This window comes from Octopus bimaculoides, chromosome 17 (genome assembly GCF_001194135.2).
Source record: "Octopus bimaculoides isolate UCB-OBI-ISO-001 chromosome 17, ASM119413v2, whole genome shotgun sequence".
NCBI lineage: Eukaryota > Metazoa > Mollusca > Cephalopoda > Octopoda > Octopodidae > Octopus > Octopus bimaculoides.
The window spans coordinates 30,449,460-30,467,809 of NC_068997.1; the positions used below are offsets into that span (position 1 = coordinate 30,449,460).

General features: G+C 39.9%; 1 protein-coding gene across 4 annotated transcripts in view; it reads right to left on the reverse strand.

Annotated features, from left to right (window-relative positions):
• The window catches only part of LOC106881443 (transient receptor potential cation channel subfamily M member 2-like), a 405,111-nt gene that overhangs the window by 80,427 nt on the left and 306,334 nt on the right, over nucleotides 1-18,350 (reverse strand). For 3 of the 4 annotated variants that reach the window (XM_052974058.1, XM_052974059.1, XM_052974061.1), the window contains one exon: nucleotides 15,881-16,015. In XM_052974058.1, the coding sequence (XP_052830018.1) occupies nucleotides 15,881-16,015 (135 nt within the window). The remainder of the gene's footprint in view (nucleotides 1-15,880; nucleotides 16,016-18,350) is intronic. The other variant, XM_052974060.1, reaches the window with a different exon arrangement.

An 18,350-nucleotide genomic window follows, 5' to 3' on the forward strand; every position in this document is an offset into this window, starting at 1 on the left:
TGCAACTCACATGGTTTTGTTTGGAACCCACATGGTTTTGTTTGCACCCCCATAACATAGTGGTTTGGTAAAAAGAAACTGACAGAAAAGTAGTATACTTAAAAATTTGTACTGGGGCTCATCATCATCATCATCGTTTAATGTCCACTTTCCATGCTGGCATGGGTCGGACAGTTTTACTATGGACTGGAAAGCCAGTGGCTGCACCAGGCCCCAATTTGATCTGGCAATGATTCTACAGCTGGATGCCCTTCCTAACATCAGCCACTCTGAGAGTGTAGTGGGTGCTTTTTACATGTCACCGGCATGGAAACCAGTCAAGGGATACCAACATTGGCCATGTTCGGTTAGTGCTTTTTACATGCCACCGGCAAGGGGGCTAGTCAGTGGGTACTGGCATCAGCCATGTTCAGATGGTGCTTTTTGCATGCCACCAGCATGGGAGCAAGTCAGTGGACACTGGTCAGATCTACGATTCTCGTTTTACTTGACTCAACAGGTCCTCTCAAAGATATCATATCACCCGACGCATCAGGGGTACTCTTAAATGGGCTGGACATGCAACACTAGTATCAGCCATGGCTGCAATCTCACTTTAGTTTCCAGGTATTCTCAATCACAGCATATCTCCAATGGTATTGGTCTCCTGTCATTTCCTCAGTGTGGCCCAACTTTCGAAGGTCTTGCTTCATCATCTCATCCCATGTCTTCCTAAGTCTACCACTTCTGCAGGTTCCTTCCACAGTTAGGGAGTGGAACTTCCTCACACAGCTCTCCTCATCCGTACAAAACACATGACCATATCAGTGTAGTCATCTCCCTTGCACACCACATTTGATGTTTCTTATGCCCAACTTTTCTCTCAGGGCCCTACACTCAGTTGTGTATGAACATTGACATTACGCATCCAGTGGATCATGCTAGCTTCATTTCTTTCAAGCTTGCACATGTCTTCAGCAGTCATGGCCCATGTTTCACTGCTGTGTAGCAAGGCAGCTTGCACACATGCATCATATCATATCATACCATCTACTTTTCATCCTGAGCGAGATGCCCTTAGTTGCCAACAGAGGTACGAGCAACCTGAACTTTACCCAGGCTATTCTTACTCTAGTCGCTAAACTCTCAGAGCAACTACTTCTAGTTTTACCCTCTGGAATGTTATGGATTCTGTTTCCTGAGCATCTTCAGTGTTTATTACCCCTGTGCATCTGCCACACACAAAAACTATCTTCCTTTCGAATGTCTTCAATCCAGCATATAGGAGTCCACTTTTGCTGGTCATTCCTCTTATTTTTGTATGTAATATAATTTTAATCTTAGGATTTTTTTAATATGCTAGACCACTGGATTTAATTGATTAATATCAATTTATACCCTTACTAATAAATTTTAAATAATGATGTTCCCAAACCGGTAAATTAGCTGCAAAAATTTATTAACTGCAGAGTTATTTCCGGACTCAGCGCGCCAGATTGAAGACATTCGAAAGGATACACTGAATGTAATTTGTAGAACTCTACATGTGCTCCCTTTCAGGTGGACGTCTTGTGTCTAGTTCTGGAAATTATATTTTATAAATCGACAGATTACACTGATGATCCTGCAGATATTTACTTATGTAGATTTTAACAGGTGAAACCATGGTACGTAGGTTAATCATTTTTGTATTTAGTATTTTTTCATTTGTCTTGCCCTTTTACAGTCTGTTGTGTCGCTAAATTTTTACTGAGAACATATTTTTCGTGCTTAGATGATTCGGCATCTATTTATAGCATATAGGAGTCCAATTTTGCTGGTCATTTCTCTTATTTTTGTATGTAATATAATTTTAATCTTCGGATTTTTTTAATATGCTAGACCACTGGTTTTAATTGATTAATATCAATTTATACCCTTATTAATAAATTTTATATATATATCTATATATGATGGGGTTCTGTTAGTTTCTGTCTACCAAATCCACTCACAAGGCTTTGGTTGGTCTGAGGTATAGCAGAAGACACTTATCCAAGGTGCTTTGCATTGGGACTGAAACCGGAACCATGTGATTTGTAAGCAAGCTACTTACCACACAGCAACTCCTAGATATATATATATATATATATATATACACATCACATTGAAGTGTGAAAAGTTTTATTTAAGTATCTCAAATTTTGGAGAGGAGAAAAAACCGATGGGGGTTCTTCAATGTGTATATTAATGGTACAGTCGGCCAGTATGCTAGGGCAAATTTATGCTTATGAGGGTAGGAGCCAAAAAAACTTACTTTTACAATTTAGAGAGGTGTCCAGGTAAAGAGAGTCTTTTGGTATGATCCTTTTTCCAATCAAGCAGAGCTTGTCCCTTTTGCGATTGTCAAGGTAAGGTTTACACTTTTCTAGTATCATCCATTTTATATTATAATGTACAGTGCTTTCAATGTCTAGATATGCTTCATTGGAGTGTGACATTTCACCTTGCTTGGAGATAAAATGAGGATTTGTGTTAAATGTGATCCTAAAGGGACTTTCTGTCATGCAAGTCTACCACCACCACCTCACATGCAATCATTTCTGTATTGCAATGACCATCCAGTTGACGTGATGTTATTTCTGTTTCAGTTTTGGATCTATTTACTAATGTTCTCTTTAGGCTTCAGCCACAGCTAAAAGAAACCATCCATGTGTGTCCATTAAATATTTTCCTGCACCTAAGTGTTTTAGGGGAGTGTTTATTACTTGAATTAAATAAAACCATATGAACATGATATGTTTGCTTTCTATGAAAATGTGTATATAAGTCATATGACTTTATGATGTTATTTTCTCATGATGAGGTTAGGGATGGGTATATATCTAATCTAATCATTAAACCACACCTGATTAGGGTTTCTTTGTAATATGGAGTTACAACATGAAAAATCTCATTTGAAAATATATTGGTGATTCCTCAGCTAACATCTTGACCAAGTTCCTGAAACTATGGCTGAATGGCAGAAACCAATATTAATATATGGGAGCTTCTCATTTAATTTCTAAGAGGGTCTATAGGTACCATTGTGGTAGTCTGATGTGACATGCAGGAAATTAACCACTTCCATAATTGTTTCTATTGTAATATTGAGCTCAAGAGAATTAAGGATATGGTTTACATTTTTTAAGCCTTGTTGCAGAAGCATGATTGTTCTGGAACTTTAGTTGCACACATTGTGGCTTTTTTACTTTTAACTATTCAGTAATGGTTGGATTCATTTAGTTTTGCTTGGACTGTCCCCCTCTTTAACGTGATGTACTAGACTAGCATCTGTTCATCAGCTATGAAATGGGAAATTTTGGCTTGCTAAGGGAGGAGAGTTTTGCTGTGAGTGACCTGGGACTTTGATGTGAGAACAATTTGATTTCACTTTACAGTTCTCAACTTGAACAGAATTCAAACCAGAATCTTTGACATTATGCTTCACATCTTACCAAAATTTGAATAGAATTGTAGCCAGAATATCTGTGAAGCTATTCTTCAGGTTTCTTAACCTTCATATCTTCATTTTTATGAGCATTTAAATCTATATAATGTTTTGGCAATTATTAATGTTTGCTGTACCTGATTTTAGCAATAGTAATAAATATTTCTATGTGGTCAATTTCAAATTGTCTTTGAATTTGCTTATCATTATGCATCTTGAATTCATTAATCAGACCTTAAAACCACAATGCATACAACCACATATATACATTATCATTAAATTCCTATTGAGTGCATGATTGTTTACTCTTCTCAGTAATGCCAAAAGCATTCTGTCTCTATGGAGGCCAAAGCTAGTTGAAGAGAATTTCTTACTGAGCATATCTACAATAAAAAAGATCCTCCAATCTCATATGCATCAGCAATGTCTAATGTTCTTACCACAATATGGAAGGTGCTTTTTAGGCTGGTCCATTTGTCTAAGGTCAAACCCTTTTGAAAAACAAGGTTTTCCTGATTTGCATGATGCTGATTGATCTTTTCTTTCTCCTTTATTGGATTTTTCCAGGTTTTCTACAACTATCTGAATGGTTTTTTTATGCAGGACAAATTTTCTATTACTTTATACTTTGAAATGTTAGTTGATGAGTATACTCTTACATAACTGTAATCTTTTGTAACAGCTCAAAAAGTACACATTAAAAGCATTTGAAATAATACCAACATGTGGTGTTTCATTATTTTCATATTATACAAATCCTATTCATAGTGTATAACATATTCTTGCTTGGAAGATATAGTTATAATGCAATAAGGATAGAGGTGTGGAATGTTAAATTGAACACTAAGTCAAAAACTTCTGGCAAATTGTATTGCATTAAAGCATTTTCACTGGATATTCATTTATAATGTTATTCTACATGTTAAGGCAGGAGGCTGACAGAATCATTACCATGCTGGGAAAAAAGGTTAGTGGCATTTCATTCATCTCAACATTCTGAGTTCAAATTCTGCTGAGGTCGACTTTGCCTTTCATCCTTTTTGTGGTTAATAAAATAAGTACCAGTTGTACACTGGGGTTAATGTAATTCCCTGAAATTGCTGGCCTTGTACCAGAATTTGAAATCAATGTTGTTCTAAATGTTACTGCATTACTATGTTTTCTCATTGTGTTATGCTTACACCATGGGTAGTAATAACTCAAATAGAGAACTACATACACACACACACACACACACACACACACACACACATACACACACACATATATATATATTAGAGAGAGAGAAAGAGAGAGAGAGAGCAGGATATGGTGTCTATAATTCTACATTTGTATGTTCGAATCTCAGGCAAAGTCAAAATGTTTAACATGGTGAAACAGTGTCATGAAGATTTACAATTTTAATGACTAAACGATATTTTGAAAGACAGTTATATTAAAGTGAAATAACCTTAGCAAATAGCTGTGGATGTTACATTATTATCTTTAAAATGTTTCCTGTCAAAGGCTGTAGTCATGTCAGGGCCCCATTATTATTCTTTGTTTAATTTTGTTAGTTTTTTTTTTTGTTTGCTTTAAATACTTCTCAGTATTATGATAGTAGACAAAGACTGAATGGAATACAGATATGATGGTTAATAAGCTGGCTCACTAGAGAGATAGATAGGTATACAGGTGAGTTTAGAGGTATGCCAACACATATACAGAGAGAGAGGTATCTTAATAGATATACAAATATATGTGAACTAAAATGGAAAGAAGTGGAAATAATCTCAATTGCTAAATAATTTTGATGAGCAAAAAACATGAATAAGATTTACCATTTTTATTCTTCTTTTATTTCCTTAGACTATAAAGCACATAATTTATCAAACATTAAAAGAAGGAAAAATGTAATATCTTCTAAGTTCATTTCAATTATATTTGAAAGTAAAGTTTTGATGAAATGGCAGGATTTCAAAAGAATATTTTGAAATTCTTTCCTTGTGTTTTCAAGTATGTTAACTTACACTGTGGATTTTCCACAGTACCTGCTAGTCTGTATAATGTTAGTATACTGTATTTTGTATTTCATATAATTATGTGTGTTTGTCTATTTACATGCATGTATGTATGTTTCTTTACAAACATACACATATATATGCCTGTGTGCATCTGGTGTGAGAGTATATGCATGTATGCAAGTTCATGTACATATCTACAAGCATGTGCATATTTGTGTATGTATACATTTGTTTATACTTGTGCAAATACATGTGTATATGTGTGTGTGTGTGTGTTTGTATGTATGGATTTTGTTTAATAAGGGAATGCTTTTGTAATTATTAAACCTTTACATCCATTCATACCCATCTCTTTCACACATTTATTCTTGTTATGATTCTCTTCTCCATTTTCTTAGTTCCTCTCTTCAGAAGACAAAATTCAAGTCTCTCTGTCTCTCATCGTCTCCTCCTTTATTCACCTTTTCACCTTTTTTTAAACTAATTTCTTTTATGCTTCAAACTGACTAATTTCATGTTTATTCATGACTCCCAAGAGTCACCCTCTGCCAAATGCTACATTACTAAAACAGTGTGTTTTCCCTTCATCTTTTGAACTATGTCCCATGCTTTTTTTTTAAGTCAAAGCCATTTCCCTTCTCTCAAGCAACTCTGCCATCCGGGACCAAACTTGTGTAACATCAATTACACAAAGGCGTTCTATACAGGATTAGTAGAAGGGAGGTGTGATGACGTTCATGTGGAGAATCTGGGAGTCGATGAGAAACACCTGACCCGCCTCTTCAAGACCACTTTCAGACCAGAACCTATGGACAATCACCAGAGATCCCTGGCCTGGCAGTGCTATCGGGAAGCATTGCCCATTCGGGTAATCTCTACAGGCATGGTTCAAGATACTGGACCGACTTGCCTGAGATACGGAGAGAGCGACGAAACTGTTCTGTATGCACTTGTGCAGTGTCCAACCATTTTGGACCAGTGGGCTTATGTCAAATGGCTGCTGTCACATGTGGGACAAATTTGGTTATCAATTGAGTCTATCACGAAACTGCCCTGCTACCTTCCTTTAACAAGGAGGGCAAGTTAGTTTTCATTGCACTGGTGGCCATGGTGAAAGAATGTGTGTGGTGGACTCTAGCAAAATTTTATAGACATACACTTTCCTCTCTGGCCAATCGCTCATCAACTTTTCCAGGTACCACTTCAAAAGGAAGGTGAGAATAGAGGGAAATTTTGTCTCAAGTAAGATTCGATAAAAGGTGGTTGAATGTAGCAAAGAAGGTACGCGCAAATGATGAAACCTCTTTGAGTATGATCCTGTAAATCCAAGAAAGAGAGAGAGAGAGAGAGAGAGAGAGAGATCATTTTAATCTCGTGTCTTTTCCCTCCTTGCCTGAGGTTACCATGGTCTTTATCGTCGGCTTTTCTTTCACAGGTAAACCTAATCGGTTTTTTTATATTTTTACTCTGTTCTGTGATAAATGATCCCTTTTGATTGGAATTTTTTTCTTACACGATCCCTTTTGATCAGAATGTTTTTCCCCTTTTTTTCTATTTTCCTCATTATTTTGGAAAAGAAAAGCTCTACATTGTATTTGTTCCCTCTGTGTTCAGCTCTGTGTTGCTAAAAAATCTATCTGTCTGTCTGTCTGCCTGCCTGTCTGTCTGTCTATCTATCTATCTATCTATCAGCTGACGTGTTGTTGCATCGGCTCCAAAGGTAATCGTTTTTTTTACCATTTATAGCCCACATTTTGTTTACATTTTTGCACATAAGGTGTGTGAAGCGCCCAACTTTCGTTTCAGTGTCTTTCCAAGGGAGGAAGTGGCCCCTAGGTGCAGTTTCAACCTTAATTAAATTTGTATATTTTCTTCTCGACTTTAAAAAATGTCGAGAAATGTCATCATAGAACGTTGGTCAAATTCCTTCATGGACCAGTGTTTCCTTAGCCTTGAAATGCTAGGAGAAATAAAGAATAACTCCTGCACGTGCACACATACAGCTAGACATGAAAAATAATAAGAAATTAAAGGCAAACCTGAGTGAGGTGGAAGTGAATGCTGCAACTACAATTGTTAACAGCTCTGTCACCACCACCACCAAAACAAATTTCGCCGAAGCAATTAAGCAAAAGAGAACAACTGTATCTTTCACTGCACAACAGATCAAAGAAACAAAACCACTTCTTACGAAAGAAGGCGAAAATTTATATTTACACATCCCTCAGAACATGTTAGAACAAACACAAAAAAAATCATCAGTTACAAAATATTGAGTACAAAAGCAAAAAAAAAAAAAACCCCGAAAACATAGCACAGGAAAAAATTGAAAAATGCCTTTGCCCTTTATGGCCACATAAGGAATACATCAATTGGTGGCATAAATTTGCCACTGTTCAAGTTAGTTTCCACAGCGAAAAATGAACAAAGCAATTTTCGACAACTCACTCTTCGCACTGACCAGCTGATAATGATACCCAGCTATCTTGGGCAAAGAGTGACGAAGGTCACAATAAGGTATGTGCCTGGAGAGGTAGAAACCTTATGGTTGTTATTTGCTATCTGCTTCGAAATGGAGGAAGCTAATATTTTAGAAATTGCTATCCTTGAACAGCAAAACTGGGTATGTAAAAAGCTAGAAATTCTGTTACAAATTGATCAAGAATCGATAAATAAATTACCTACAAATATTCAATAAGCAAAAGGACACAATTTGGATGTGTGGTGGAGGGCAGGAGGCCACGGTGTTATTTGTGCAACAGCGAGACACATCTAAAAAATGATTGTCCAACTGCCGCCAAAAAACAAGGACAGCAACAACAACAACCACTAACAAAACCTGGGAGAAAACCCCTGCTACCCACACCACCTTCAACACAAAAGACAATAAAAGCAATACCAACAAACGACAACAGAGCAACCCCTGTAAAAACACCAAGAAGTGTAGATTCAGGAAAAGCAAAAGAAGATGCAAAAACTGATTCCCTCTCCCCTGTATCGCATACATTTAACACAAATAACCATCAACCAACACCAACGAAAACAACAACACAAACACTTACAGAAACACACACGGATGCTTATGACAAGCCCTTACCCCCTTCCGATTCCTCAGAACTTTCTTCGGAAGAAGAAAGTAGTGAGGAATGGCAAATATCCAGAAAAGGAAGGAGGAAGAGGAGCAAAAAAAAAAAAAAGAACAAAAGAAACACCAACAAAGCAGGGAGATACACAACTCTTGAAGACATTTCCAACTCTAACACAAACAACATCAACAACAACAGCACGAAAACAATGCTCACAACCATTAACATTAATAATACAGTTGATGAAATACATCAACACGATGGGTGTGCTCTTTTACTCCTAGAAGTCTATGCACCACTTTAGCAGGTCGTCTGGATTTCTTTCGACGTCTAGAAGTGTTCCTAGGAGCGTCTCGTCCTTTACTTTTAGTGGGGGGGTTGGAATGCTACCTTGGACACGCATCTAGACTATGTGGGAAGAGACAGAAATAGACGGGGATGCAAATGCCTCAGAGACCTGCTCAGACGCTTTCAACTGTCTGACAGGTACCGACTCGACCACCCAAATTCGCCAACGTGGACATGGAGCAACAGCAATGGGTCGTCGAGATCGTATCTAGATAGGAAACAGTGTAGGACAGTAGATAGTGATAGCTGAGGAAGTTCACAATTCCACATAGTAAGCTACACGGGTCTCAAAAGATAAGGCACATAGGCAGGGCCCCGGATACTGGAAACTAAACGCGTCTTTCCCATCGAGATAGGTTTTCAGAGACCGAATTAGTACGCTAGTAAAGAGGGCTTTGACGGGAGCCATCATCAACAACAAATGGTGGTTTGCCCTCAAGAGAGCAGTAAAAGCGGAGGCGATTAGATATAACAAAGCACTAGCCATAGATAAAAAGAGAGTAGTGGGTGAGCTAGTTAAGAAGTTAGAATAGGCGATAAGAAGCAGTATCGCATCCGACATTTTGGCGGCAAGGTTGACCCACAACCAACACTTCAAAGCCAAACACGAAGGGTGTGTTGTAAGGGCTAGGATGCGTGCTCTAAGGAATGAAGGTGTTGGAGCCACGTGAGAGGCCTGGGTGGCGGAGTTACAACAGGACAACAAAGCCACAATTCGGTCTCTGGTAGATGAAGAGGGGCGCTAATTGCTCGAGCCGTGCAAGGTATGCGAGGCGTTTCAGCAGCATTTTGCCTGACTGTTCAGGACGATTGGCGAGCGAGAACGCAGAGTAGACTTCAGTGCCTGAAGAAGACACAACCTACCCTGACTCTTAGTAAGAGAGGCAGAGTGCTGTGAAGGTGCCGTCATGGCGGCGGAAGTGAGGGACATGATAGCAGGATACTCGGGGGGTAAATCACAGGGTTTGGATGGTCTACCTTACGAGCTTTACAATTGTATGCCAGACTTGCTTGGAGACGTCTTGGCAGCAGTGTACTGCAACTGGCAGCAGAACGGGAACATCCCCGGTTTTGTGAGCCGAGGAGCCGTAACGCTGCTTAAGAAAGATCCAAACAAGGGGGACATAATAGATAACTTTAGACTCATCACTCTGCTCAATGCAGACTTGAAAATTTTGGCCAAGGTGTTAGCCAAGAGGTTGGCGCTTGTCATCGAGAAACTGGTCAACAAGGCACAAATGTATGCCATGCCAGGCTGGAGCATCAATGGTAACCCCCATCTGATGCGCTACATCGTAGACAGGGTAGTTAAGGAACCTGGCATGGGTGGGACCCTGATTAATTTGGATCAATCTAAAGCTTTCGATAGGATAGACCATCGATACTTGGAGGCTGTCCTCATAGCAGCCGGTTTTGGTCTCATCATCCTTGGCTGGATGGCTGCCTTGTACAGAGGAATCCGTTTGGAAATTCGCGTGAATAGGCATCTATCAAGACCTTTCGACATTGCACGTTTGGTCTGTCAGAGATGCCCTGTCGTGTCACTTCTGTACGTATTGACTCTTGATCCACTACTTCAGAAGCTGGCGACACTGAGGGGTATTCGGCGAGAATTGGGTTGTGGAACGAGCGTGTCCACATACGCGGAAGATGTCACCATCATAGTGTCTAGCCACGAGCACATCGAGCTGGTTGGCGAGACACTGAAATTTAACGAAGCGGTGACAGGGGCGAAAATCAACCGGGAAAGGTCAGTGGGCTTGTGGCCTAGCACCTGGAGAAGCAAGCCCATGCCGTCCGGTAGCGCGTCAGTAATGGGACGCTGGACAGACGGGCCAGTCAAATTGCTCGGAGTCTGGTTCGGTCCAGACCTCCAAATGGAGAAGAACAGGGACGAGATAATGAGTAGGGTGGTCACTCTCTCCCAGCAATGAGCCGAGAGGAAGCTGTCCTGAAAAGGTCGGGCAGAGGTGGTAAACGTGTACATCACGTCCGTCATCAACTACCACCTGATCGTTGTGCCTTGTCCCGACCTTACTATCACCAAACTGGAATGCTTCCTCTTCCACTTCTTGTGGAAAGGAAGCGTTCTGATGGTCAGGCAATCCGTTTGCTGCCAACACCCGCTGAAAGGATGGCTGGGCATGCTGTGGATAATGATGTGCAGACATGCGCTGAGACTGCAACATCTCCGGCTCTATGTAGACGACGGTGGACAGGTGTGTTCACCGTTTGTGTGACGCACTTCCCACAGCTCGTCTCCATGACCGAGCTGCAGTCGTGGATCAAGAAGCGGCCGAGGAAGGGCGAATGGCACGGCGAGTGTCATGTTGCTCTGGAGCAACTCAGCTGTCCCGAGTCGACCTGGAGCGACTGCATAACAACCAAAGCATTATATGGGGATTAGTGGAGGGGAGGTACGACGACGATCTCGGGGTGAACCTGGGTGTTGACGAGGAATACCTGACCCACCTGCTCAAGATGACTTTCAGGCCAGGAACTATGGACAACTTCCAGAGATCCCTGGACTGGCATTGCTATTGAGAAGCACTACCCGTTCAGGATAAGCTCTACAGACACGGCTCGAGAAACACGAGGCTGACCTGCTCGAGATGTGGTCAGAGTGACGAAACCATTCTGCACACACTCGTGCAGTGTCCAACCATTTCCGACCTGTGGGCTTATGTTGAACGACTGTTGTCACGAGTTGGACGAGTCGTTTTACTAGCCGAGTCTATCGTCAATATTGTCATGCCTCCTTCCTTCAAACGGGAAGGAAGCGCTATTTTCATAGTACTTGTGGCTATGGCGAAATAATGTAACTGGTGAACGCGTCTGAAAGGATTAGAGACAAACATTTTCCTTGCTGGTCAATCTCTCTTCAACTTTTTCAAGTATCACTTGAAAAGGAAGGTGAGATTAGAGAGGCAAGTTTTGTCTAGCGAATGTTCCAAAAAAAGATGGGTGAATGTAGCAAGGATGGCACGTGTGAATGACGAAGTCCCCTTGAGCATGATCCTATGAACCAGAGAAAAAAACCCAGCAAAATATTTAAAACAGAGAGTTACTTACTTGTAAAGAAATGTGTTAATATGTGATATTATTGCCTGAGGATACCATGGTCTTTCCGTAGGTTTTTCTTTCCACAGATAAACCTCCCCATTTCTTGGAAACTTATTGTATTATTTCAACTTTTTTTGTGTATGTCCCAAACGATTTCAATCCCTTTTGATCATTGTCCCCAATTGTTTTTACTTTATTTGTCTTTGCACCCCTCATCTCGAAAAGAAAAGCTCTACATTGTATTTGTCCCCTCTATGTTCAGCTCTGTGTGGCCAATAAAGAAAGTTATCTATCTATCTATCAATCAATCAATCATAGCCATCAGTGAGACCAGACACACAACCCACAGGCCCTCCAGTACATGTTCAGCAGACAATTCAACATTTATTTTCCTTCCTGTCTTTTGCTCTCATGTGTTTTTCTTTCCCTGGCCGAGGTTACTGATAACAGTTTATGCACCATCCTTAACAGGTCGGCCAGATTTCTTTCGACATCTAGAAGTTTTCCTGGGAATGTCTCGACCTTTACTTTTAGTGACGAATTGGAATGCTACCTTGGAAATGCATCTAGACTACATGAGTAGAGATAGGATAGAAGGGGATGTAAATGCCTCAAAGACCTTCTCAGCAGTTTCCAACTGTCTGACAGGTACCGACTGGACCGCTCGAATGCGCCAATTTGGACATGGAGCAACCGCATCAGTTCATCCAAACCATATTTAGACAGAGTATTCTGTAGGACAGTGGATAGGGATAATGTAGGTTGTCCACAATTTAATATAGTCAGCAACACAGGTCATAAATTTACAGATGAACAGGGGCGTAAATTATTCGAGCCCGAAAGGATGTGTAAGACACTTCAACAGCACACTGGTTGACGGTTCAGGATTACTGGTGGGTCAGAATGCAGGATGGACTTTAGTGTCTAACTGCATGACCTGCCACAACTCTCGGCAAGAAAGGCAGAAAGTTGTGAAAGAACCATCACGGCCGTGGACATATGGGATGCGATGTCAGGCTGCGCAGGAGACAAGTCTCCAGGCTTGGATGGTCTGCCCTATGAGCTTTATTGTCATATGCCAGACTTAGTTGGAGGAATCTTAGCAGCAGTCTACTGCATCTGGCAGCAAAACAGGGGTATCCCCAGTTTTCTGAGCCAAGGAGTGGTGGCACTGCTAAAGAAAGATCCAAACAAGGGGAACATCATAGATAACTTCAAGCAAATCACTCAGCTTAACGCAGATTTAAAGATTTTGGCCAAGGCGATAGCTGAGAGATTGGCGCTTGTCATCAAGAAATTGGTTGACAAAGCATAAACATGCACCGTGCCATGTAGGAGTATCCACGAGAACCTCCATCTGATGTGCTACATCATAGACTGGGTAGTTAAGGAATCTGGCATGGGTGGTGCCAATTGATCAATTTGATTGATCAATTTGATTGATCAATTTGGATCAATCGAAAGCTTTTGATAGGGTCGACCATCATTACTTGGAGGCTGTCTTTAGAGCGGCTGGTTTCAGTTCCATATCCCGTGATTGGATTGCTGCTTTATACAGCAGCATCCGCTTGGTAGTTTGCATAAATGGTCATCTATGCAGACCATTTAACATTACGTGTTCTATCTGTCAAGGATGTCCCTCTCATCGCTTCTGTACATATTGACTCCAGAGCCACTACCACGGAAGCTGGCAATGTTGAGGAACATCCCACGAGAACTGGGATGCAGGAGGAGTATGTCTGCATACATGGACGACATCACTGTCATAATGTCGAGCCACAGGCATATCAATCTGGTCAGTGAGACACTAAACGCATACAAAGCGGTAACGGGAGCAAAAATTAACCCAGTAAAGTCAGTGGGCTTGCAGAATGGCACCTGGAGAAATAAGCCCACGCCATCCAGCAGCATCTCCATCGTTGGACACTGGACTGACGGACCAGTTAAATTGCTTGGGGAAGAATTGGGATAAGATAATGAGTAGGGTGGCCACTCTCACCCAGCAATGGGCAGAGAGGAAGCTATTCCTAATTGGCTGGATGGAAGTCATCTATTACTGTCTGACTGTACTCCCTTGTCCCAACCCTACTATCACCAAACTGGAACGCATACTCTTCCGCTTTTTGTGGAAAGGAAGTGTTACGATGGTTAGGCGATCCATTTGCTGTCAGCAACTGCTAAATGGAGGAATGGGCATGCAAGGGTTGATTATGCTCAAGTATGCGGTGAGACTGCAACATATTCAGCACTTCACAGATGACTGTTAACGGGTGTGGTGGCCGTTTGTGAGACACACTTTCCTGCAGCTCGTCTCTTTGGCCAAACTACAGTCATAAATCAAACACAGACCAAGGCTAGGTGAATGGCACCGTGAGTGTTGTCTTGCTCTCAAGCAACTCTGCCGTCTGGGACCAGACTTGTGCGACTTCAATTCCGCAAAGGCGATCTATACAGGATTAGTGGAGGGGAGGTATGATGACGTTCTTGGGGATAATCTGGGTGTCAACGAGGAACACCTGACCTGCCTCTTCAGGACAACTTTCGGGCCGGGACCTATGAACAATCACCAGAGATCCTTGGCCTGGCAGTGCTATTGGGAAGCATTGCCCATTCGGGATAAGCTCAACAGGCACAGTTTGAGAAACACTGGACCGACTTGTCTGAGATACAGTCAGAGTGATCAAACCTTTCTGCACACACTGATGCAGTGCCCAACCATTCCAGACTCGTAGGCTTATGTCAAACACCTGCTGTCACATGTGCGACAAATTCGGTTATCAGCAAAGTCTATCGTGAATATTGTTCAACCACCTTCCGGGAAGGCAAGGCAGTTTTCATTGTACTGGTGGCCATGGTAAAAGAATGTGTGTCGTGGACTCGTACAAAAGGTTTAGAGACAAACACTTACTTCTCTGGCCAATCGCTCATCAACTTTTTCAAATACCACATGAAAAGGAAGGTGAGAATAGAGAGGAAGTTTTGTCTCATGAAAGATTCAATAAAAGGTGGGTGAATGTAGCAAAGATGGTATACGTGATTGACAAAACCACTCTGAGCATGATCCTGTAAATCCCAAAAAGTGAGACAGAGAGAAAGAGAGAGCCCTTTCTTTCCCTGCCTAAGGTTACCGTGGTATGTTTCGTAGGCTGTTCTTTCCACGGATAAACTTAATCTGTCTTACATTTTCAATCCCTCCTACTTTGCTGTTTACACGTCCCAAATGCATTTGATCCCTTTGTGTTGCTAATGAAATTATGCAAGTGCCAATGATGTTTTCATTTAGCTAATGAACACAAACTGTAACCCTTTGTTTAAACAACAGTAAAATTAATTTTTCATAAATGTTGTTTCTTTTTCCTTTTGTCAACCTTTCAAATGTGGGAGGTATTTCTGCCACAACCTGTATATATATATATATATATACATACATACATTCATATATATATATATATATATATATATATATATATGCTCACACACATACATGTGTATATGTTCTTAAAAAGATATGTGTGTATATGTGAGATTCTACAAGACTCAAAATTTTCTCAAAGACACTGTTTTATATAAGTGAATGAATATGATTTTAACAAAGACTGAAATCAGGATGGAGACTCACCTCAACCGAAACTTAGTTCAATTTTAATATGACTCACCTCTCAATACTGATATCAATATCCTTTGTTAAAGAAACAAATCTGTAGGAAATGAATATAATCAGTTGACTGGGTTGCAATATGTTAGTAATATTTACCTTATCATACTTTGAATAGTGAATGGTACAACAGGCTCACATGTAACAAATTGGTATTCTAACCTGGGAGAGATTTATTACTCGCATTTAACATCATAAAACCAGCTGTAAATAACAGCCTTTAAAACCCCTCAAGGCCTTCAGAAAACTGTAGAGGAGAGTTTACTTAAAATTTACTTACCAGCTGGTATACAGTTTTAATATGTGGTTCAGTTAACCATTCTTTCAAGTTAATTTCATATTCCTGAAAAAGTTTCACAATATTAGTCATATCTTCCTCTAGTACAGATATCATAAATTTATCCAACTTGCCAATCTGAAACGAACAAAAAGCAAAATGTATTTTGAGGAGGGTTACAGGAATCATAAATACTAACCAGACTATTAAAATCCAATTTTCAATGGAGGAGGGTAAATCTCTTCCTGGTAATAAAGTGCAGAATTTACTATTGTATGTCATGTTTGCTCCTATGATTATCACATTTCTATTTCAGAAGATTAAAGACTGTACAAGAAGTGGCATATGATACAATATTTTGTTTTTCTTCTTATTATTATTTTTTGCTTATCTGAACATTTTCCCTTTTTCTGACTTTCACTCTATGAGGTAGGTTGAAAGTATGAGGTAGGGATCTGTATGTAGCTAATTTATACAGGGTTGGGTGGCGGAACTGGAAGTAAAACCCTCGGGTTTGCCAAAGCCCTTGTGGCCCTTATCCCCAAGAACTGCCACATTTTGTTGGCAAATAGCCTTTATAGAAATATATATATATATATATATATAAGTAAATAAATGGAGTTAAACGCAGATGTTATTCAAATCCTTTTACTTTTGACATATGTTTCGAAGACAACATTGGTTTTATTCCAAAGGAATAAACGGTGTAAAATAATGTAATCTCCTCATCAGTAAAGAAAGAGAACCAATCTCAACAACAAGAAGACATTATAACAATTATGAAGACTGCACAAATAATAAACAGAATGCTATTAAGTATTTAAAAAACCGTTAGTAGATCTGATGTCAAAGGTTGACCATAGGAAGAGAAGGGGTAAAGAAATAATAAGTAGAGAACAAAGAAAGGAGAAATATAGAGCGATATGTTGGTTGGAAAAATGTTCAAAGGCTTGGAAGTGGATTTATCTATTGAAGTAGAGTGCAAGGTGAACTAAATGCTCAAACCATACAGACTGGTATAAATCATTCATATGAGCCAAAGGTGTGTTTCTGCCAATGCCTACATTTGTAAGATCGCTCTATAAGCGTGTTAACAAGGTGATTCTTAGGGAAGAGAATATGGAAGAGTTCAAAATTACAAATGTTACAGAATCCTTTGCCCTTATCGTAAGGGAAAGAGATGGGATGAACCAATCTAAATTAAAACTCTTATTGTCTTTAAGATACCAAACCAAAGACAACAATAAGAATTTTAAGTTAGATTTAGCTGTAATTTTGTGAGTGACTGCACATTTTGTCGTCATCATCTTGAAAATAGCATATGTTGTCAATATTTGTAAACAACACATATTATGTCTCTGGTAATTTTCTTTTATCTAAATAAATGTTTATGTTAATTTAAAAGAGAAAAACAGTTTTAAATCTCTGTGCGAGATGTTGACAAATTAACTTTAATTTCAAAGATTTATCAAAAAAATTTTATTTAGCTGTTATTTTTAGCATACATCACAACCACCTCAATGCTCAATGACAAAAATAAATGAGTAAACAAGACTGCTGTCAACATGTGCTTCCCCGCAGACTTTTCAAAGACTGTTACTATGGCAACAGGCAAAAAAGTTCTCATGTTTCAGCTTGTTACTCTTGAAACAGGCCAAGGAGACTGAATGGAGACTGACGAACCCAATGCTCAGATACGAGCTGGAGCCAACGATCAAAAACGGACATGAACGTGTCTTTGGCTTATGATTGGCTAAAATTACCAACATTTTCAAACTTAAATTACTAATAACTCCTTATTTATTGATTTATAGCAAAATTTACTTTCATGTCATTAATTAGCCTACAAAAGTGTAGTATCCTTACACCAAATATAAAGTCAATTTGAACTGAAAATTGACGCTAGCAGCCACTGGCAACCACACAGAAAAGATCCTTAAATTTCATTAACCAATGGGAATTAATTGATCAATATGGATCTATATTAATTTCCTTTTAGGGGTGATGAGCATGACCAGGTGATGGTATGCATACATGTGTGTGTGAATGTGCCCACATATTTATGAATGTATGTGTATGCATGAATATGTGTGTACACATGGATGTATGTGTACATATTGGCATAGGCATATATCTCTGTGTATTTTCGAGCGAGATCGTTGCCAGTGCCCCTGGACTGGCTTGTGCGGGTGGCACATAAAAGACACCATTTCGAGCGTGGCCGTTTTCGTGCGGGTGACACGTAAAAGCACCCACTACACTCTCTGAGTGGTTGGCGTTAGGAAGGGCATCCAGCTGTAGAAACTCTGCCAAATCAGACTGGAGCCTGGTGTTGCCATCCGGTTTCACCAGTCCTCAGTCAAATCGTCCAACCCATGCTAGCATGGAAAGCGGACGTTAAACGATGATGATGATGATGATATGTGGGTGTATGGACATGTGTGTGTGTGTGTGTGTGTGTGTGTATACATAT